The sequence below is a fragment of the Ammodytes marinus genome, assembly GCF_949987685.1.
Source record: "Ammodytes marinus genome assembly, chromosome: 24".
NCBI classification, from domain to species: domain Eukaryota; kingdom Metazoa; phylum Chordata; class Actinopteri; order Uranoscopiformes; family Ammodytidae; genus Ammodytes; species Ammodytes marinus.
Genome location: NC_137228.1, coordinates 1,150,953 through 1,173,726, shown reverse-complemented (window position 1 = coordinate 1,173,726; position 22,774 = coordinate 1,150,953). Strand labels below are relative to the sequence as shown.

The window sequence follows — 22,774 nt, the reverse complement described above, 5'->3', positions numbered from 1 at the left end:
TAAAGCCTTATTTTTCTGCTCCTCTGTTCTACAAATTATTAACAGGTCTCCCCCTCTCAATATTTTCACAGTTTCCACCTCCCCTATCCTCTCTTTAAGTTCCCTTGATAATGCTATCGGGCTTAGATTTACCTCCTCGTCTTCCTTTCTGAATTTAAGAATAACTTTAAATTCCTCCCTCACAAGCTTCTTCCTTACCACTCTGTCGTCTTCTGAACTGTTCCCTTCCAAATCCCTTTTACTACTTTGGCTTAGCTCAGCTCGGCTTGTACCTCCCTGTCCTAGCTTCCTTGCTGCTCTAGACCCTGGAGTCCAGTCAGAAAACTCCATGTCATCATCCTGCTCTTCCTCGTCCTCTACTCCTACCTGGGTTGCCATTCACACCAGTCACACACCAGTTTATGCCAACCGTCAATTCCAAATATCCGCAATCACAGCCAAATTTCACTCCAAAAACAACTATTGTGAAAACAAACAATTGCGAGTGTGTCTTCAACCGGAAGTCTCCTACCACTCGTCTCCTCTTCCTTTTTGGTCGGAGATGCTGAAAGCAGCTAGCTTATTTCCCGACGTCCACTACACGATTTGTTCAGCCTTCCTAATTCGTAGCGATCCGTCTGAGCATGCGCACAATTTCACGCGTTTTGGACGGACCCGTACCGCAACTCAAGTTGGACATACAGTGTGAAACGCAAACAACATTATAAAGCTTGCCATCTGATCCACCTGCTCATTCCCCTCAACCACAGCATGTCCAGGACCAGGAACCCAGCACAAGGATTTTAGATCTAAACCCAATTCTAAAAAACACGGTTAAGATGTCACTAATAATATCAGTTCGACCCTTAGATTTCCCCCCTCTGAAGGCTTCCAGAGCAGCTGCAGAATCAGAACAGATGATAAGCTCTCTAGGTCTGGGGCCTATCCGAAAACTTTTTTTTGCATAGGAAATTTCCTTTCCTATCGAGATGAACCGGAAGTACCCGGCGGATAGGTGATCCGAATTCTCCAAATGCTTCACTGTAAACAATTGCTGTAAATTTACAGCAGGATTTCAACAGCATTAACCTGTTATTTATAAAAACAGCATTTAACTGTTAATATAAAAGGCAGTCTGTTAAATGACAGTCCTTTGCTGTTATGTTACGGAACTGTAATGTTTTTCAAAAATACTGAACTTTGCTGTTAATTTACCATCAAACTTAGAAGGGACAACTTGACATGAGCTGCCTGCACATGTGAAGTTTATACAATTTTCTTCATTAATCCTCATCCATCCACATCTTAACTAATAAGTGTTGTTTACTTTATATCCTCTGGTTAAGTTTACTTAAAGTTGAGTTATATTTACTTGGAAATGGAAAGTGCAGTTAACATAATTAAACCAAGTTAGTCTGAAGTTATGTTTACTCAGTAGAATGAAGGAAACGGATTGCCTTAGATAAATCAAGTAAGCACAACAAAGTGTATTGTAGAGACGCCCCCTTTCCCACAATGACTTGCACTGGACTAAACGTTTGTTATGTTGCTATTTGCACCCTCAGTGAAGGGGATGTTTCCTTCCATTACCTATCTATGTTTTTTTTTTAATAAAACATTTCTGTGTGAACAAACTGTTGTTTTTTGGTTATGAGAAAACGGTTTGTGGACATCTTAAGCCAGATCCCGAGTTCAACTCAGGAGAAAATTTATAATAGAAATTAATCATTCCATTGAACTTGATATATTGTGACAAGTGTCTTGAAGTAACAAACAGAAGCTGCTCTCTGTGTTTAGCATTTGAACAAATAGGGGACATAGTAAACTTACATATGGAATGAAACACATCTGCCCAATGAAATATAACATCCCCTTCACTCACGGTGCAAACAGCAACATAACAAACATTTAGTCCAGGTTCATCCCTTTTTTTCATTAACAGTATAATCCTGTCAATTTTAGTGACAGTAAAATAATGTTAACTTAACAGTATTAAAATGGCAACCCTGCTGCCAGTTGATTAATGTTTTTTTCCATGGAAATTTCTTACAGTGTTAGGAAAGGCATAGGAAAGGAGCCTCGACTCATCCTTTAACCCTCCTTTAGCATAGGTTACTCCTGACCAACCTATGCTAAAGGAAAGGAGATAGTGGTATCCCATAATCCTTTACGGCGGCAAGATTTAAAGCAACAGGCCACCGCCGGAGTTTACCGACTCTACACAAATACGAACGAGAGGTAAAACAGAAGAGAGGAGAGGAGAAGAGAGGAAGATTTAACTCGGCTAAAACAAAACACCCCCCCCCCCCCACACACACACACAGGCTAAAGATAATAAATAACTCATAAAAGACCAACATCATAATAGTTATTTTCGTAGCACATAATTTACACCATAAGAAAATAAAATACCAACTTCACATTTAATGAAGTTACTGGGGGCAGTTAATTTCAACATCAACACAAGTGTAGCCTCTTTTTATTCCACATGTGAATTGGGATATATGGGAGTGATTCTCACTCTGTCGGCGACAACCTGATTAAAATCAATATGAAAAGAACGCATGGATCAAACGAGCGCTTGTTGTGGTCAATTTTCGGAGACTCACGTCAGCAATACTCGCCGTCGCGCAATGACGTCGGTTAGGAAAAGTGGAGTCGAATTCATTTGAAACAGCGCTGTCCTTTCCTATGTTCGATAGGAAGCACCTTTCATCTCTCCTTAACCCCGATGACGTTTAGGGGTTAAGGTATAGGAAAGGAGGCTTATAGGTTAGGAGATTGGACTTTTCGGATAGGCCCCTGGTTTCCTCAATCCACTATAGAGCCCATAGGATTGTCATTAACTCAGATGTGAAAACAGGCTGCTCCACATACATCCCAAACCCAGCTCTCCCACTAACTGGATCTCTAGATCCATATGTAAAAATAATTCAAAGTTTTGTCACTAATTGAATTTAGATGTTCTGCTATTTTTGGAGTTACCAGCTTCTTATCATTTTCCTGTAGAAAACCAAGATGAATACTCAGCTCGGGCAGCACCTAATATGGCATAGCTTGTATGTTCCGCTACACTTGCCTGTTCCATACCCAGCCTCCCAACCCACTGATTTATACTTACAACATTTGTTTTGTATACTTATTGCCTTAGTCAGACTCTTGCAACAGGCTCCTTGCTGGAAAAGTTTCATGACACCCCTTTAGTTTTACCCAGTACTGAAGCCCTGACTTAATGCACCTTAACCATAAGGGCATTTCTCCCATTTCAATAAGCAGGGCAGGGTCTGGGGACGTTCTAAAGGCCCCATAGCAAAGCCTCAAAGCCCTGGGCTGCAGCACATCTAGCTTTGCCAGAACAGATTTAGACGCAGAGCCATACACACAACACCCATATTCAATATGTGTGTGGCAACAAGTGTATCAAAGTAGTAATCAAGCCCATTAGCGCATATATACCCCGTGGATATAGGCACACACATGTGATGTGAGAATGGAAGAAAGCGGCAGCAAAAGAAACAAGCGGGCACCGTCGTTTACCGCGGAGGAGATGGGCGTCTTAGTGGACGAGGTCTGGCAGCACCGGGCAGTTTTATTCGGGGGAACAAGGGGCAAAAAGAACATCACGGTGAAGAACCGTGTTAGGCAGGCCATAGCCGAAAATATGTCCCCCTCCAGCCTATGTGGCCTGCGTGACTGGCGTGTTGTGAGGAAGAAGTGGCAGGAGTTCCAGAACCAAACAAAAAGGAAGAGTGAGAAGGTTTCACTAATCAATCTCCCTTCGTTGCAGGTGATGCAGACGCCCAGTAAAGACAGCGCGGAATAACCCCTCCCCCATATGGTTTCAATAAACTATTTTGGTTTCTTTTCAACCATGTATTGTGTGGATCATTTTGCATTGAAATGAGGGTGTCAAACCTAGCAACAAAAAGTCCCAGGCAATTTGTAATGTATCTAAGCGTAGGTTAATGATGTGTGCGTATTGTGCGCCCTTTCAACAGCATTCCAGTGCCAGACTTTCAGGTAAAGCACCCGGACACTGCAGCAATAATCATAGTGTGCAGGACGTTACATGTAGCCTACATCTGCTGGTTCTGTTTATTTATTTCAGCCTTCAGGCCTGAGAGTTGATATGGGTGATGTGTGGTGGTTGTGGGTTTATGGTTTAGTGCTTGGTGACTGGTGGTGAAGAGGTAGGGGCAACGAATCTGGGAAACGCATTCTTCTTTCACAGCGTTCTTAAGAGCGCTCCAAAGAAGTACTTAGCCCAAAGAGGCTCTTAACGATTCTGGGAAACGCGGCCATTGTCTCCCAGTCAGACCCCATTCACACCCAGCTAGACTTCTGATAACATTCACAACTTTTTCAAAGTTCCACAACATTTTACTGACATGCACAACCCAAGTCATCCGCTCTTCAAACCAAACGCCCAAACAATTTGAAGCTTTTACCTTCTCCAGTGGAGATACATACATATATACAAACCAATATTAGGCAACTTCATTTAAAAGCCAAATACCTTTTATTGAGACTTAGAGGCAGATATGTTGATGTCCCATGTGTTCCTCCATTCCTCTACTGACACTAATGCTCTTTGAATCTGCTTTAAAATAAACTCAACATTGCGCCCTCTGTTCCAGATAGCCCCATTATCGACAAACAAAGACAACCCAAATCCCCTCTCAACGTTGCAGAAAATATCATTAATCATTATATTGAATAAAACTGGATTAATAACATTGTGCTTCATTGTGGACATCCTCGACTTTTATTTTGAAGGTTTTCGCCCTGTTACCCCGGAACCGGATGTCCCCCTCTTTGTATTCGGGTCGTAACCAAAACAGCACAGTCCAGTTGTTTTGTTGAGAGAGGAGATTTATACTGATAAAGAGTTTGTGACGGAGTTTGTGGAGACAGAGTCGTCGTGACTGTGGGGAAACATGTCTAAAGCGGATATGGTGAGAGCGTTGGTGAAGCAGCGACTGAATGCGGCCGCTGAAGAGATATTTGGGCTGTTTGAAAGAACCATAGCAGAGCACGAGGAGGAGCGTTGTCGTTTAAAGAAGGAGAACGAGCAACAACAAAAACTACTGGACGCTGTTTGGAAGCCTGAAGTCCGGTTATACTTAGCAGGTATGTTCCACATTACAAGTTAATCAGGGGAATCACTGGCTAACACATATGAGCCACAGTGAGCGTGAAGTGAAAAGGCTAACTGATGCTAAACTATGCTAACTAATGCTAAACTATGCTAACTAATGCTAAACATGTAGCCCTCCTGTCTATTGGTAAATGGAAAACGGGCCACCGTCGTTTTAGCTACTAGATTTTATTTGATATTATTGGATACTTAGGTTGCGTTCCGAATCGCATACTCTTTCTTTTTTCTATTCTACATACTACATCCGACGATAAAAAGAATCTAGTTAGGATGCAGTAGGCATACTATTGGGACATACTTTACTCTCTTATTTCATCATAACATTGCGCCTTGATCTTGCCTCTTGCTTTTATATCCGTCGCATACATCAGGACGGCATTACGTCATCGAGAGCAGGTTCGCGAAACCACGCTCCCTTTTAGGGGAAAACAAACTCTGTAACAAATAGACGTTGTATGGTGGTGGCAGCTGTGACAGCGCTGACATTTAATATCTAAGATGCCAAAAAGTTGTTGTGTTGCCGGTTGCTCAAACAACCAAGCGAAAAACATCGGTATGCGTTTTGTTCCCTTACCATGTCGCCAAAAATACCCAGAAAGAAGGGTTTTATGGCTACAAGCAATACGACGGGAGGACAACGCCGGGAAGCTTTGGGACCCGGCATCTCCCCACACATATGTTTGTGGGGCACACTTTATATCAGGTAAGGAGGACTAAATTAGTGAAGGCTAGTTCATTATTGATTAACAATAATTAACGTTATGTATGCTAAAGATGGCTGTTTATAAGCCTATAGGCTATCCGCTTTGCTGAGCCAACTGACAGCCCGTTGCCATGTTAAGTTAGCAACGGGCTGTCAATTAATTTGATATTTTATCTTAAATATCCCCTCAGGCAGTAGGCCTAGGCTATCAGTTACAAATGGTAACTTATTAGTCCCCCAATAAGTCTTTAGGCTATTTCAATGTCCGTTTTTTTCCGTCGGCCTACTGCAGTCTTTCTTTGTAGGCCTAGAGCATTATAGTTAATCAAATTTGATATGTTGTGTTTTCAGGTTTCCATGTGAATGACGAGGTGCACCCAGATTACGTGCCGTCCCTTTTCCCACACCGTAAAGAAACCATCATGTCTGTGACCAAGAAAATGGACAGATTTCATAATGCCAGGAAGCGACAATCATGTGTAATACAATCAATATCAAAAACAAAGTTATCACGTAAATCTAATGAATTCAGGGCCCCTGCTTTGCCTGCGACGGATGTTCCATGTACTACAGATGAAGCTGTTGGTTTTCAAAGACCATTAGGAGAGAGTGAGAGGGCTTTGATTTTATCAGAAATGGATCAGCTACGAAAAGAACGAGATGAAGCTAGAAGAGAGAGAGACGCCGTTGAACATTTTTCAAGGGAGCGCTTATGTGCTAATGCAGTAAGGGAGAATGATGCTGCATGCAGTGCAATGACGGGCCTCACCTGGGCAGTTTTCTCATGCCTGCATAAATTCATATCCCAGTTCATTAAGCCAAGGAGGGTTTTCAAGATGTCAACAGAAGACCAACTTTTCCTGACTCTTTTGAAACTCAGGCAAAATCCATCAATAGCCCTCTTATGCCAAGTCTTAACAATTAGTAAATCGACAGTGCATGACATCATAACACGGTGGGTGGATATGATGTACGCAAAAATAACATTTCTTCTCAACTGGCCTGATCGAGAATGCATCACATGTACTATGCCACCAGACATGCATGCAAAATTTCCACGACTCACGTCTATTATAGACTGCTTTGAAATTCGCATTGAATATTCAAGGACCCTAAAGGCAAGGTAAGTGTTTAGCATTGACTGGCATTAAGTCAACTGAAACACTTTGTTTTATGTTTGGTTTTATTATTCAAAAGCTAAAAAGGGTAAACTTGTTTCATCTCATTCACAGAGCAAAGACTTACTCTCACTACAAAAAATGGACAACTGTGAAGTATTTCATTTCATGTAGCCCAGCTGGAAGCATCACTTTCTTATCCAAAGGGTGGGGAGGCAGAGCGTCTGATGTGAAAATCGTCAGAGAATCGGGATTCATATCCCCACAGTTCCACCAACCTGGCGACCAGGTAGTGTAAATATTGATATCTACAGATAATGATCTCTTTGATTGTGCTGTTCAAAATGTGATGATTGTGCTGTTCATAATGTGTTACACGTCAATGGTTAAAAAGTTACTAATGCTCTGATTAGTGTATGAGAATATGGATATTTCGTATGAGGGTAATTTCAATACTTAGATGTTTGCTTCAGATTTCAAGCAGTATTGTCACCACTGCACAAAAAATGTAATGATTATGTTTATTCATGTGTTCCAGATCTTAGCTGATCGGGGGTTTACCCTTCAGGAGGACTTCGCTGTGTTAGGTGTCAGTCTAATCACACCAGCATTCACCAAAGGGAGGAAGCAGCTGTCGGGTAGAGAGGTTGAAGAATCCAGGGTGAAATCCAATGTTCGAATACACATTGGTAAGATTATAATATTAATTTCACTAGCATTATTGATTTTATTACTATACAAATTAATTTTCTTCTCATTGTACATTGACCAAATAAAGAACCCATTTACCAAGTAAAATGTTCATAAATAATAAGGAAACAAACTGACATCATTTCAGTAAAAAGTCTCAGTTTAATAAAATATTAAACAGAAATACATTCCAATGAAAATTAGAAAAGTTCTAGATATACTATATTAAAAAATAAAATTATTTAATTCATGTCCTATTACTTTAAAAATCTTGCACTTTTTGTTGTAGAGCGAGTGATCGGAGTCTTGAAAAACAGGTTCCACATCCTGGATGGCCCACTTCCAGTGCAGTTTGTTAAGTCCCTTCGGGATGAAAAATTAAGCACAGAAGAGGCAACAGTTGACAAAATTGTTCATGTATGTGCAGCCTTAGTGAACTTGTCATCAAGTGTTGTCTCTCCCAATTCTCACTAAGCCCTTTCACTTCATCTCCCTGAGTAATGTACCGGTATATTCTTTAAACTCTCCCTGTTACTTGTATGTCTGCAGATTCTGTTCCCATCTCCTGTAAAATACAACAAAATCATTGTTGTAAATCAATCAAAGTTGTGTATATTGTTTGTAGCAGAGCTTCAATTCATTGTATATATTGCTCATTGTTGTAAATAAAAATTCACTTTTTACATACAACTCTCTGTTTGGTTGTTGATTTTGGGGTTTAGAGTTGGGACAGTCACAACTTAAATGTTTAACATGATTAAAATTGTAAGTTTTATTACCTCAACCTCTTGGTCAACCCTTGTGTGCAAAGTTCCAGTCAACCGAGGATATACATGTTTTGCCCAGAACCTGCTAATGGTATCAACTGTGCTCTCAATGAAATCCTCATTTCGTGGGACTCGAAAGATGGTGCTTTGCTGCGGGGTCCAGGTTATAAAATCAGCAAAGCCTGCACAACATGCAAACATCTGCATTTGAACCTGTAAGACATTGATTTTGAAAGAAAAATCCAGTGTTAGGACTTATAACTTTATCTAAAAGGAAAAGACTGGGTATGGCTGGGTATATGGCCCAAAGCAATAAAAGAATGGGTTCATGCAGTATGAATGTACTTAAAAATGAACTCTAGTTGATTTTGTTTATTTGAATTAATGGATTTGACATCAGCTTGATCTCCAGGTATGCGATGACATGAATGTACACTGAACACGATTGTACCTGAGTATAGTAGGCATGGTTCGTCTTCAAGGAGAACAGGGTGTCCAGATGTCCTCTCTCCTCCTCCGGCCAGTTGGTCGAATTATTTTTTGCCCATTTATAAGGACACTTTGCCTCAATTACTCCTTTTCCACAACAGTCGCATGAAACATATGCGTCACATGTCACCCCAATGTATGGCTTTGCCTTTGAAATTCTAAATCCAGCTATATTGACATGTAAATTTGTGTGTGTTTTAAAAATATCCTCAGAAATCATGATTTTAGAAGAGATGTTGATTTGTTCAGTGCACAGGCCGAGAGCATACTTGTATGTATTTATCGCATCTTTTTCATGATTTTTGCCCCACTCGAGGGATGGGATTTGTAGTGGATTATGAGCATGATTACAGATTTCATTGATTAGTGATTTTGATGGTATTTTCATTGACGTGTGTGTAACTTTATGAGCAATAGAGCCTGTAATCCGCCCCACCCGATGCAAATGCCATGCTTTACAGGCTGCTTGGCCTGTGGTTTCCTTCTCTACCTGGGAGACTTGTTCTTCAGTAAAGGACTCCAGCTTCTCATACCAGGGTTTGGGGACGAAAGACTTATAATGATGTCTGAATGTGCTGAGGCAGATGGGAAGCTCATTGGTCTTGGACAACATTTGTAGAAACTGTTTCTTCTGTGGGCTTGACGCTTTTGGAACGGGTCTTCGGTTCCTTCGACCTACTAATTTTTTGGCCTTTTCACTATAAAATGTAATATCTTCATCATAGATGGTTCAATTGTCCTAATAGAAACTCCATTCCAGGCACAGGCAACACTTGTACATGCCATTCTGGTGTATCCCAGGCGGACACATGCTTCCATTTTAAATAGGACGGCAGCAACATGAGAGCATGTTTCACCAAGTCTGTTAAAAAAAAATTAAAAATTAAGAAAATTTTGATTTAGATTAGGCTACTTATTTTCATTCATCATGACTGACTGATTGATTGATTTTTTGATTGACCATGGGACGTGTGTGCTTGTATGTTTGAGTGATCCAGGGTGTTGGAGCTTACCCTGCCATGCAGTCACAATGTGCTGCTAAGACTTTCCCATCATTCTTGAGAGCAACCCAGGTGTTATGTGGTTTCTCTGTGACTCGGTAGGATGGCTTGACCTGGGCCTTAAAGACTGTGCATTCTGATCCTTCAGGCTTTACATGAAAAATGATTTGCACCCATCCATCAGTGAAGAACTTGTGTGCTTCAAGGGCCTTGTAGTTCCTCATTTTATTTGCTGTATAAATTCCTATATTAAAATTGAGAAATGAACAGAAAAAATAATAGTAATTTCACAGTAACTGTAAGTAGCCTAAACTGTTCATCTTGAGCTAAACAGTCCGCTGTGGAAGTAATAAAGCCCGTGTTCATTGCTGCAACCAACCCACGCCTCACTGTGTGTGCTTCGGCTTTAGCTGTGAAGGTAACAATATGATAGGTCATAACACGAACTAGGAAAAAGTGGCTACAAAGTAGCCTAGTTATGTTTCCACTCCTGTGTTTTGTTAACAGTGCCGTGAAGCCCATTTTAACGGTTGGACCGTTAAACGGACATGCTAGTTAGGATAGTTGTGTCTGATTAGGCTAATACACGACAGAGAGGGACTAAAAAGTAAAATACTTCACTACTAATTAATAATCATCTTACCTGGAGACTCTACAAGATAATAATAAATGTCAGGATATGACAAATCCGGCCACTGGGTGGGGTCATTGCTCCAACTTGACGCTGGGAGGCTGAACGGACATCGTTTTGTATCAATTAAATTGATCTTTTCCAGATATCGATCCCTTTCTCTTGCTGGTAGGCTTGAAATATAAGAATTGGACATCATGTCCATGTAAAAAAAAATACAGATTTGCCTTCTGAATATAGTTTTTCAAGTACGTTTTAAAGAGCTATTTAACATTAGAGTCAATGGCAGGTTCGGTTTGTTTTCCCCTAAAAGGGGGCGTGGCCTCGTTAGAACGCCGATTGCCGTCCTGATGTATCCCCGTTTGTTTTCATATGGAAGCTTCGTCGATGTTACGTCACTTCACGTGCGCACTGGATTGTGGGTCAGAATCGCCCAAATAGGATGCACTTTTCAACACTAAGGGCCTATCCGAAAAGTCCAATCTCCTAACCTATAAGCCTCCTTTCCTATGCCTTAACCCCTAAACGTCATCGGGGTTAAGCAGGCCCCCAGGATGCTGCCTTCTCCGAGCAGCCAGCATGGACATGTGGCCAACCCATTGGTATTGCATGATAAGGGGTGGAGCTTATTTTCATGCGGCCCGTAGGCAGATGTCCCTGTCCACATAGTACAAGCAGCGAACAAGATTGTGTCTCTGCACATTTTTTCTGGATATCAATCATAGGCTCATACTTATCTTTAGACCATATACTATTAAAATGTAAGTTTTCTCATTTCAAAACGCCACCTCAAGCGTTTTATTAGCCCAACGGCTTTTAACGGCTTTCAGTTTGTTTTCGCCAGGCTAGATGCTACAGAACGAGACACCCGCCTCCAGTCCGGTACGCTTGCCGCCCTGTTTCTTGATAGGTCCATAATGCCGCTACGTCCATGCTACGTAATGCTTTGGGCCGCATGGAATTTCCGGATTATACTTCCTTGTTGCTTCTCTGCGCCTATGAGCAGCTTTCATAGGAATGAATGGGCGCCATGTTTCAATACGGTGTCCATTTCTTTATATGTCCATGGGGTTAAGGAGAGATGAAAGGTGCTTCCTATCGAACATAGGAAAGGACAGCGCTGTTTCAAATGAATTCGACTCCACTTTTCCTAACCGACGTCATTGCGCGACGGCGAGTATTGCTGACGTGAGTCTCCGAAAATTGACCACAACAAGCGCTCGTTTGATCCATGCGTTCTTTTCATATTGATTTTAATCAGGTTGTCGCCAACAGAGTGAGAATCACTCCCATATATCCCAATTCACATGTGGAATAAAAAGAGGCTACACTTGTGTTGATGTTGAAATTAACTGCCCCCAGTAACTTCATTAAATGTGAAGTTGGTATTTTATTTTCTTATGGTGTAAATTATGTGCTACGAAAATAACTATTATGATGTTGGTCTTTTATGAGTTCTTTATTATCTTTAGCCTGTGTGTGTGTGTGTGTGTGTGTGCGCGTGTGTGTGTGGGGGGGGGGTATTTTGTTTTAGCCGAGTTAAATCTTCCTCTCTTCTCCTCTCTTCTGTTTTACCTCTCGTTCGTATTCGTGTAGAGTCAGTAAACTCCGGCGGTGGCCTGTTGCTTTAAATCTTGCCGCCGTAAAGGATTATGGGATACCACTATCTCCTTTCCTTTAGCATAGGTTGGTCAGGAGTAACCTATGCTAAAGGAGGGTTAAAGGATGAATCGAGGCTCCTTTCCTATGCCTTTCCTAAGCATTTGGAGAATTCGGATCACCTATCCGCCGAGTACTTCCGGTTTATCTCGATAGGAAAGGAAATTTCCTATGCAAAAAAAAGTTTTCGGATAGGCCCTAACAATCTTGGCCGCATGAAGTAGGACATCCGGGTACTTCTAACCATCCTAAATCTGGCCACAAGAATCGGGACATCCTAAATCTTTTTTCTACATATATAGTAGAAAGTATGCGATTCGGAACGCAACCATATTTAATTTTAATATATACTTTAGATAGATTGAGGGATGACCCTCATTTGCAATGACGTCAAGTCAATCAAATGCAAAGCAAAAACAACAATGCATACACAAACAATGCAAATACATAAAATACACAACTGATAAAGAGACAAAACAATTTAGACAGTGATGTAGAATGGCTGCAATTAAAATGAAATGAAGTACAATAAAGCCTCATTAAAACAGTTACAGGTAGAGTTTGGCAGATTTAAGATAATATGTCAAAATTTGTTAAAGGATATGAAGGTATTTATCTTAAATTGTTGCTGTAAGTTGTTCCAGGAGTCAGGGGCACTAAAGCGAAAAGCTGACTTTCCAAGCTCAGACCGGGCTTGTTGTGAGACATGAGCATGTCAGTGGAGCGGATCTGATAAAGCCCACCTGAAATTTGCTGCATTACAGTCAAACAATGTGGTAGCTTCCCGGTCAGGGCTTTGTACAATTTGCCAATGTGCGTCACGTCTCTCTTTAAGAGAGGACCACACAACCTTCACATACATTGCATTGCATGCAAGCTTAAAGGTGAAGTAAGTGATTTATTTATTTTAATATAAGTTTTAAATCGCTCTTTATTCATACAGTGATCACTTGCATAGTGTGCACGTTTCATAAAGCCGATCTCTCAGTCACCCGCTCTGCATGTAATCGGCAAATAAACTTTTCGGGGATCCCGAAACTGATATCCATTCAGAAGAGAGAACGCTACAAACCGGTACCCGTGTCACTGCTGGTGCACGCGCAGAGCTACAGATCTGTGAATGTGTATGCGCCTACAATGGCGGAGCAGGTAAAAATCCTTCCCAATGTCTGTTTTGATGTTTTTTATCATGTTTTATCACACTTACTTATATGAGATGATGCTAGATAACTAGCTGCTGGAAGACCGCAGTGCATTAATGTGGTGACATGGGGATGAGGGAGGGGACTGCTAACTGCAGTCAGTAGCCCCTTTTACACAGCCAGTGGAAGCCGGGAATATGTCGGAATTTCGGCCCTTCGCCCTGCTGTTTAAATGCGACCGTTGCGGAACGAGGGAAGAAAGGTGCGAGAGATTGTTCCGGGAATTTTACTAACTCGGGGGGTAGTAAGATTCCCGACACAATCAGTTCCGCCTCTCTGATTAAATTCTCCAGCTTGTTCAGGGTTTTTTCTGGCTCAGAATAGGCCTTTGGGGGGTCAGTACGCGACCGACTTTTTGGGGGTTCGCGACAATGTGCAACAGTAAAGGCAAACGGTTTGTGTATTTTAAGAGGGTGTGGGGTTGGGAGAGGGCAGTTTCTGTCCAGATAAAGAGCATTTCAGTCAGCCTATCAATCACTGTGTTACCTTGGAGCTCACTGACGCTTATGAAATCACAATAAACAACCTGTAGATATGAAGTCAAAATACTAATAATGACTAGGCCTACCTATCTAATACTTTAATTGTTTCTAATTGATTCTAAACCATGGAAATTGCAAGAAGGTAGGGCTGCTCGATTATGAAAAAATCATAATTATGATTATTTTGAGTAATCACATTGTGTTATCACGATTATTAAAGACAGTTAATCATTGATTTAAGAACATTATGCATTTATTTTACTTTTAACAAGGTTTTTTTCTAATAACACCATGACTTTGGACTTTAAACAAAGGCATAATTGAACTGAAAACAGGGAGAATAGAAATACAATAAATAAGTTAAACATATTTTTAATAATTGAATAAAATAAATATGTCAAAATAATGTACCAGATGTAAATGGTGTTGATAGGGCACATCTTTAGATAGCATTAAATGTAAGGGCATCATTTATTTATGTCAAGGAGCAGGGTGGATAGGCAGTTGCATTGTAGTGTTGACAGTTGTGGTGGCAGGAGTCAAGGAGCTTTAAACTTCCTGTGTTTTTATTCATTGACTGCTTGGTCATAGACCACTATGATTCTACTTAAAGTGAATAAACAAATTGGTCGGGATGTTTAGAGGTGCAGATCAGGTCGTGTATGCCTTTTTTTCCTCTCTCTCTCTCTCTCTCTCTCTCTGTCTCTCTCTCGCGGTCGCGTATGTTACGTGACTCACGTGACAAATCTAATCTTGCACATTATTTTAGTTTGTTGTGAGTCTGAAGTCTTTTCAGACAACACAATTAGTTTTACCTTTTATTCTCGTCATCTAGAAGTTTTTCAAAACAGCCGGCAATGCGCAACATCTCCCTTGTAGGCTACTCTCTGGAACAGCCGATAGCTAAACTTTCAGGTGAGGGAGGGGCCGAGCGGAGCGCATAGCAGAAGGGTTCGCTGCATTTACAAGCCTGCATGCCCCGGCGTGCGGAACAATGATAGTTTAATAACGATTATTTTATTTTCATGATTGAGGGAAGCCGTAATAGTAATCGAAAATGAAATTAAAGTTATTGCCCAGCCCCTCAAGAAGGAAGACTTAAATTGGGCTGAATTTGGAGAGGTTTTAAATAGCTATATTTATTCTCAATCTTTATCATTTTGGCGCTTCTGATTTTCCTTTGGCGCTGGTTAAATCCGCTTTGGTGCGCGCCAAAACTTTCTCTATGCAGGAAAAACCCTGCTTGTTGTTGCGGAACAGGGGGGCGTTTGACGTTCCATAGCCTACGTTCTAAACATGCGACCATGTTAGCAGTTGAAGGACGTGTGTTTAACATTAATCACGGCGGCCTGATGTCCCGTAAAAATCACCAAATACAAGGAACGGCATATAATCTAGCTGATCATAAGGTCCCTTGCTCAATCCAAACCCCCGCGCTTCATTTTGCAGAGTGTATGAGTCTATTTCTGCCCAGGAGAAGTTGTACAATGGGAAAGCTAGGTTAGGCTAAGCTAGGCTGCTACCGGATTGTATATCCACACTTTATTTCTGCCTACAGTAACGTGACTTCACACATGACTGTGTGTATGTGTATGTTTATGTCTGATTGGCAGATCTCTGCCCTCACAAAGAGACTCGCTCACAACCAACCTGTCACACACACACACACACACACACAGGGACACAGAGGTGAAGCGGATTGATTTTGTCAGTTTGGTTAACAGTCCCAGTGATGTTGGACTCAGCGTGTAGCGAGATCAACTGGCACATCGTGGGGACAGTAAAATACGGCCCTCTTACTGCAAGCTCCAGCACTTCTGCTCTCAATTCACCGGCCAGTGTTGTTGTAAAGCAGCTGACCGGCGCGGCGCTAAATGTTTACGTCACACCTGACGCTGTATACAAGCACCTCTTTCATTCTGGAACGCTGTGTAAAAGGAGCTACTGATGCGCCAGCAGGCCGGCGTTGCTTGGTTCTTTGTAAATAACACAGAAGCAAGCAAAGCCGGCATTTTGGAGTGATGTTGTTTCGTCAATATGCCGCAATCTCTGTGTAAAAGGGGCTAGTGACAGGAAGTTAGCCAAACTGACCATTCCGCTTACTGAACATTTAAAGAGATTTTTTAACAATGAAAGGTTAAAGATTGCTCTGAATTATTCATCAAATCAATTTCTGTAGTTAAAGCTTTGTAATAGTGTTTTCAAATATGTGATCTGACTGGGGATAAACACTTTTTGGATGAAGTTACAGAATATGGCCGCCCTTTTAATTTTTTCTTTTGCTTTAGCCAGACAATAATCAAACTACATGTTAAAGGGCACTAGAGTACAGGAAATCCCATCTAGGCTGGATTCAAACGTGCAGACTTCAGTGGACCTGCGGATTACACAGCTTTTGCGACCGTATCAGGGAAAGTCCACAATTCCTCAGGGTTTGTGTCCAAAACAAGCGTTAATCTAGTTCACTGCGGACTTCCACTTAGTCCACTGTCTTCATCATTTATTTAATCACAATGCATTGCAGTTAAGACGAGATGTATTATCAAATAAACTAAAGCAAAGAAATGACTAAAGTAGGGTATGAGTATTATGTTCTAATGTAAATGAAAATACAAACAATGCTATTAGGCTATGTCATTATAAATGTACATTGAATAACATAACTATGTAGATCTTAATGCATACTTGTAGTCTAATAAACTTCCAAAATTTAGAATTGTATTTGTTAGATTTCAGATCAAACAAATACAATTTGAAATCTGATCAATTCATTTGAGTATTAGATTATATCAACATAAATTAATACGTTTATAATAACCATATCACACCAACATTAAAGGAACACTACAAATTCTCAATCAGTTTTTTATTTGGGACCTTTTGAATTTCCCACAGACCCACTCATATCACCAACCATCCATCCACCCCCCAACCCTAGCTCCCTATCTATTCCTTTTCCTCTATCTGCTTTTTTCCTCCTCCAAACTACCGTCATTATATCAGTCTATAAAATAATCAACTATTGCCCACCCCCCTCATCTCTTGTACATCTTGTCTACTGCACATTTTTTTAGAAATATGAATATTTTCATTTACCAGCAGACAGATGACGGCACTTTGGATTTTTAGATGATGTTTCTTGCATCAGAGTATCCATGTTAAGTTTGTCTTCAACATAAACTCATGTGGATTTCCTTGTGTTTGACCTTTTCCCTGCAGACGTCCAGCAGCTGGTGGTGGTTAAAGAAGAGGTTCCCCCTGAGCAGCAGGAGTGGAGCCCCAGTCTGGACCAGGAGGAGCCACCACCAGAGCCCCCACATTTTAAAGAGGAACAGGAGGAAGTGTGGAGCAGTCAGGAGGGAGAGCAGCTTCAAGATATCAAGTTCCCCTTCACTCCTGTAACTGTGAAGAGTGAAGATTGTGAAGAGACTGAAGACGGTGGAGAAAAGCCCTTGAAATACCACTGGATTTCTGGATGTCAGCTCAACAAAACACTTGAGGTTGTTGGTCCTTGGTCCTCACAGCTTCATCAAAGACTAACTGAACAGATGGAAACAGCAGCTGATGGAGAGGACAGTGGAGGACCAGAACCAGCCAGGAACTCCCATCCAGATCCACATTCACAACCTGAGACTGAAGACCAGCCTGAAGACTCCTCTAAGTCTGAAGACAGGGGTGATGAGTCTGAGGAGACCAGAGAGCTTCAGTTGGGTTTAAAGAGTGATATAAAAGGTAATACTGGAGGGAAAGTACACAGCTGCCCTGAGTGTAAGAAACAATTCAATATAAAAGGGGCACTTGACAGAACACATAGTCATCCGTACTGAAAAAAAACTCAAAAGCTGCGATGTTTGTGAGCAAAGATTCACTTGGTAAGATCAACTCAGAAGACACAAGACACAGTGTGTTGGCCTTCAGTGCTCTCAGCTTCATAATAACCGAACTGAACATATGGAAACAGCAGCTGATGGAGTGTAGGAAAAGATTTAGTGTACAGTCTACAAAACTTATTTTTACAGTCAAAACAAAACAGCTGGGTAATGTAGCGGTATTAATATAAAGTAATATGCACCTAAAGATGCAACATAATGGCCCAATTTCCTAAAGAAAACAATACATTAACGAGGCAGGGTCAATGCAATACGACAGATTGAGGGGAAATGGGAGGTACAGACATTTAAGAGGGTACAGACAAGGCGATATGCAGGTCACTTCCACAGGAAACCTGAATAAGAATGACAATGAATACAAAAATAACTAAGATAGAACTTTTGAATACAAGTTTTAAATGAGAATGAAAGTGAGAATGAAAGTGCATTTTTAACTCTGTTACACATATGCTTTGAACACAGCTATTAATGTGTGTGTCTGTTGTTTCTTTGACAGGAGAGCTGCTTGCTGTGGACTCCCTCCTGAGTCAGACTGGAGCCCTGATGATGGACCCTGACACTGAGGAGACAGAGGACATGATGGAGGAAGAAGCTGGTTCCACTCTAGCAGGTCTCCTCCATGACCCACATTCCTCTGCCTCCTCCCAGCCTGCTGCGTCCTCCTCCCAGCCTGCTGCCTCCATACCACCACCAGATGTCTCCTCACCACCACAGACACCTGCTGATGACTCTGGGGTTAGTAGAAAATGTGTAATAATGCATAAATACAGTAATACAATAAGTGTCTGTGCTGTCCCCACTTCACTGCTCTTACATGTTGCTGCTCATCTGGGCTGAGCGGAAAATTCGCCGAAATGTTTTAATTATTATTATTATTAGTGCATTAAGAGCGAGGGAGAGAGAAGGGAAGGGACAGTCCGCGAGTGAACAGTTACACAATCAACTGCGCGGATCACGTGACCTACTTTCATCGCAGTGTCCAGCTGTCGTTAAGTCTTTAACATGTTGCCAACTGCAGAGTTTTTCCGCTATATTTGCCGACTTTCCGCCGTAGCGCTATGGCTGTTGAAGTCCAGAGAGACACATCTTGCAACTGTGGTAAGAAAAGTCAAGCAAACGGTGATATAGTGTATAGCATCAGGTTTATTTTCAATCAAGAATAGCAAGAATTCTCCGCGGAGAGGTCACCGGTTCCAACACACGTAAGTATGTTACAAGAAGTGACCACTTCTTCCTTAAAACGCCATGTATTTAAGGAACATTTGCCCCCCAGGGGGGGAGGCGTCTAACAATGGTTCGAAAGGGGAGACAGGTAGAGAGGCAGACAGTTCTAATGTACCTACTTAACCATGGGAGGAGTTTGGGCATAGGACAATAGGAGTAATTGTGAATAAGTTAAACATAGGCGTGGCTGTCCGAGTGGTGGTTTGGGCAATCTACATCTCAGTTTCAGTCACAAACAAACATGCAGTATATCCAATTACACTTATAAGTCTATATAAAACAATGGTTAAGTAAGCATTTCAATATATGAGTTCAGAGATATGTCATATGCAATATTTCCCACTACACTCCACTCTTTTTATCATATTATGATAACATAAAAGATAGCAAACCACAGTAAGGCAAAATATACACTAGGGGAGAAAACATTTAAACCCCAAAACAGTCAAAAGGTAAGGCAAAAGGAATAACAGGGAATAATAAAAACCTCGTAAGGAAAAAATATAAACCCAGGACACACAAAATGAGAAATTTGATCAATGGGAAAAAACCTCGATAGGCGTTGTTTGAGGAAAACATTAAACCAAATTTCTGTGTAAAAGAAACAAAACAAAAGTTTAAGGCCAAAGATACAAAGAAAGCAGAAACCAAAAGACGATAAGGCAAAATAGTCCTAGAATGCCTGTAAAGTTCAAAAAGCCCCAAGGGTAGCAGAAAAGGCACGGACAAGCAGCAAAAGCCACCACTGGAGGCAAAAATCAAGTTCATCGCCATCCAAATAAGGACAAACCTTCGCTTAAGGTCATCTGCCAGGGTGTAGGGAATAGGGGAGCTGTGGAGGATGTGGGGAGCTGATGGCAAATCCAGTCATCAGGGTGGTGGCTGCGTAGTCGGAGGAGTGGGAGGGGTTGGGGTTGTTGGTAGGGAGGGGGGGAGGTTGTGGAGCGGGGAGGGGGGGGGGGTAGACATTTCCATCAGGTCTGAAAGCATGGAGGGCGCACACTGTGCACTCTGGACGGAGATGAGGGTCCGGTAGACAGACAATAGGAAAGCTGTGTTTCACATCTGGATGGGGGGGGGGGGGGGGGGCAGGCCAGGCACATCAAGATTAATGCCCAAAGTGAGGTATGGCGTCGTCTGGCTCTCCATGGAGCGAGGTGGTTTGGCCGTCCTCTTCTTCGTCGTGGCTGGTTTTTCCCGCTGATGTCGTCTGGTCCAGGCTGGTGGGCTGCTGTCTTGTCGTTGCTGCCGCTTGATCCGTCTGGCATGGATCCAGGTGGTCCGTTTCTGCAACCTTTACGGCCGTCATGGTGGCGAGGAGGAAATGAAAGGGTCCCGTCCATCGCTTGCTTAGTCAGAACCTTCGTCTGGGAGCCTTGACCACAAAACCGATCCTCGGGTGGTGGCTGGTCGTGATAGTGCATCTTTCACCAGTCTGTGGAGAGCAGAAAGAGAGGACAGGGGAGTGACCGTGACAGTGACAGTTGACAGCAGGAAATAGCATCAAAAGGGTTGTCACTAATGTGTGTGTTGGATGCAGAAATCACCGTGTAGCCAACTTGGCCTTGCTCTGAGGCCGGGTGCCGTGAAGCAGAGTCAACCACCAAAGCTCCAGGTCTGGATGGGACAGTGGAGGCTTTTCCAGACAGGACAGGACAGGGGAAAACACTGCTGCTTTCACTGTGACGCATCTTGCAGAGGAGAGAAGGATATTGTTCAAATATAATCAAAGAGACAGCGACATGAGGTATCAACATGGCAAATTGAGAAAAGCCCACTAAATCAGCTTAAAAGGGAAAGAAGATAACATTTATAGCAGAAAGTCAAAGCCATAAATAACAACAATGTTGACTTGTCAAATAAACAAAGTGATCTTACCTTTTGGATGCAGTCATCAAGCAAAACGTAACCATACTACTTACCAAAAAGACCTGCAAAGCCCACAATGTAAACTGTGGTGAAACATCAACAAGTTTGCAGCAAAGTGTTGATAATGTGCAGCAAATAAAACAAAACAAATTGCAAAGTTAGTTGTGTTAAAATGAGTTGTGTTAGGTTTTAGGAAAACCACAGAATGCGAGAAACAGTACAAAGAAACATAAAAGAAAACAGGTATGGGAATAGCATGAGATGAGCATATTTCCAGGGAAATAATCAGCACCTACAAGAGTCGGGAAGCAAAGATGAAGTTAGTAGCAAAACAAGAAACAAGTTTAAGTAAAACTTAAACGATCGCTGCACGCAATAAATCAACTGAAATGCACACCCAAGTGTACAGAGTTAATCCAAACAACAACAAAAGTCAAGCATAAAGAAAATGCTGGAACAAGTTTAAGCAAAGCTTAAACGATCGCTGCGCGCAACAGGAAAACTGAAATACACCCCCAAGTGTACAGAGTTAATCCAAACAACAACAAAAACACAAACATACAAAAATCAAGCATTCAAAAATGCCGGCAGCAAGGTGACCAATTTGGCTAATGGTCAGACAGACGCCAGAGATTCCACACAAAACACAGAGAGAGAAAAACAAGCCAACTGACTGCTTTTTGGCAAAACCAGAGATCAGAACTTTGTGCTCTGACACATAAAACACCTCAAACTCAACCAAACTATAACAACAACAACAACAACAACAACCCTCTCACTGTCTTACATGTGCTGTGAAGCAATATGCAGGCAAAACACACAACACAAATCACAAAAATCACAAATCCTGCAACAAAGAAACCTAAAATCTCTCTCTTTTTTTTTTTTTTTTTCAAAAACACAGAACACTCCACTGGCAACAAAAACAACCAAAGAAGAGGGCCAACTCTGTCCTTATGCTTTTCCCACAAGAAAGGAAAAGTTTCAAAGGAGTTAAAACCTGCTGGAGAAAAAGAAAAATTAGTACAATTGAAAGCACTGTAGTAAAAACAATGAAGGAATTGTCTATACAGTAAGTGGGCTATCAGTGGGCAAGGGCAATCTCTATCGCTTGCTCTGGGACAGAACCACAGAGCACTATACAACATCTCTCCTACTCTGTGTTGCAAAGATAAAACAGCCCACAGTCAAACAGGCTAAACCAACCTAAATGTAGAGCCTAACAAATTGCCAAGTTGCATGAACACGAGGGTTCAAAGGAGAAAGAATGGAATAGCAAACCTGCAGGAGGAAAAGTTAGTGCAAGCAGCCAAAAACGTTTCATTTATAACGGAAAATAAATGTCTGAAAGGTGAAAACTGTTTAGCATTGCATGTTTTAAAGGCATTGATGGCCGATCAAAACGGTGAGTGGGCTATCAGCAAAAGTGATTGTCACAGCGACAGTGGTGCAAGGCTATAGTGAAACAAGGGGGAGATACTTACATAAATGTAAAAACATGGGTTTCTGTGCTATTGAGAAGTAAAATGGGCATGTTGGCTGGGCCTACAAAAGGGGGATCTAAAAGAAATGAGCAATCAAGAAAACAATACAGCTTCTTTAAGAGTGGCTGTGCATGTTTATCTGTGGTTTAAAGAGATGTAAATGAGGGAGTTTGGCTTGAACCAGGACAAGTATTTTCTAAAAACAGATGGGCTAGTCCTCTTTCTAAAAGGAGGCATGTAGTAAACAAGATTAATGCTAGAAACAAGGCAAAAGTGACAAGTACATGGAGACAGGCTAGTCCAGCCATGACTGCAAAAATGAGAGTAGCCCTTTTTGCTACAGAGGATTCATGTAAACACAGGAGGTGTAGACAAAGGCATTTGTTAACAGAGTCAACTTAGGTGGCAGTGTCCCTGTCGTGCTGAAG

General features: G+C 41.6%; 1 protein-coding gene across 1 annotated transcript in view; it reads left to right on the top strand.

Annotated features, from left to right (window-relative positions):
- Positions 1–4,878: 4,878 nt before the first annotated feature.
- The window catches only part of LOC307269721 (uncharacterized protein), a 40,963-nt gene continuing 23,067 nt past the window's right edge, over positions 4,879–22,774 (top strand). Inside the window, exons 1-3 of the mRNA XM_080052738.1 lie at positions 4,879–5,109; positions 17,099–17,611; positions 18,266–18,504. Of these exons, the coding sequence (XP_079908864.1) occupies positions 4,917–5,109; positions 17,099–17,611; positions 18,266–18,504 (945 nt within the window). The 5' untranslated portion in view covers positions 4,879–4,916. The remainder of the gene's footprint in view (positions 5,110–17,098; positions 17,612–18,265; positions 18,505–22,774) is intronic.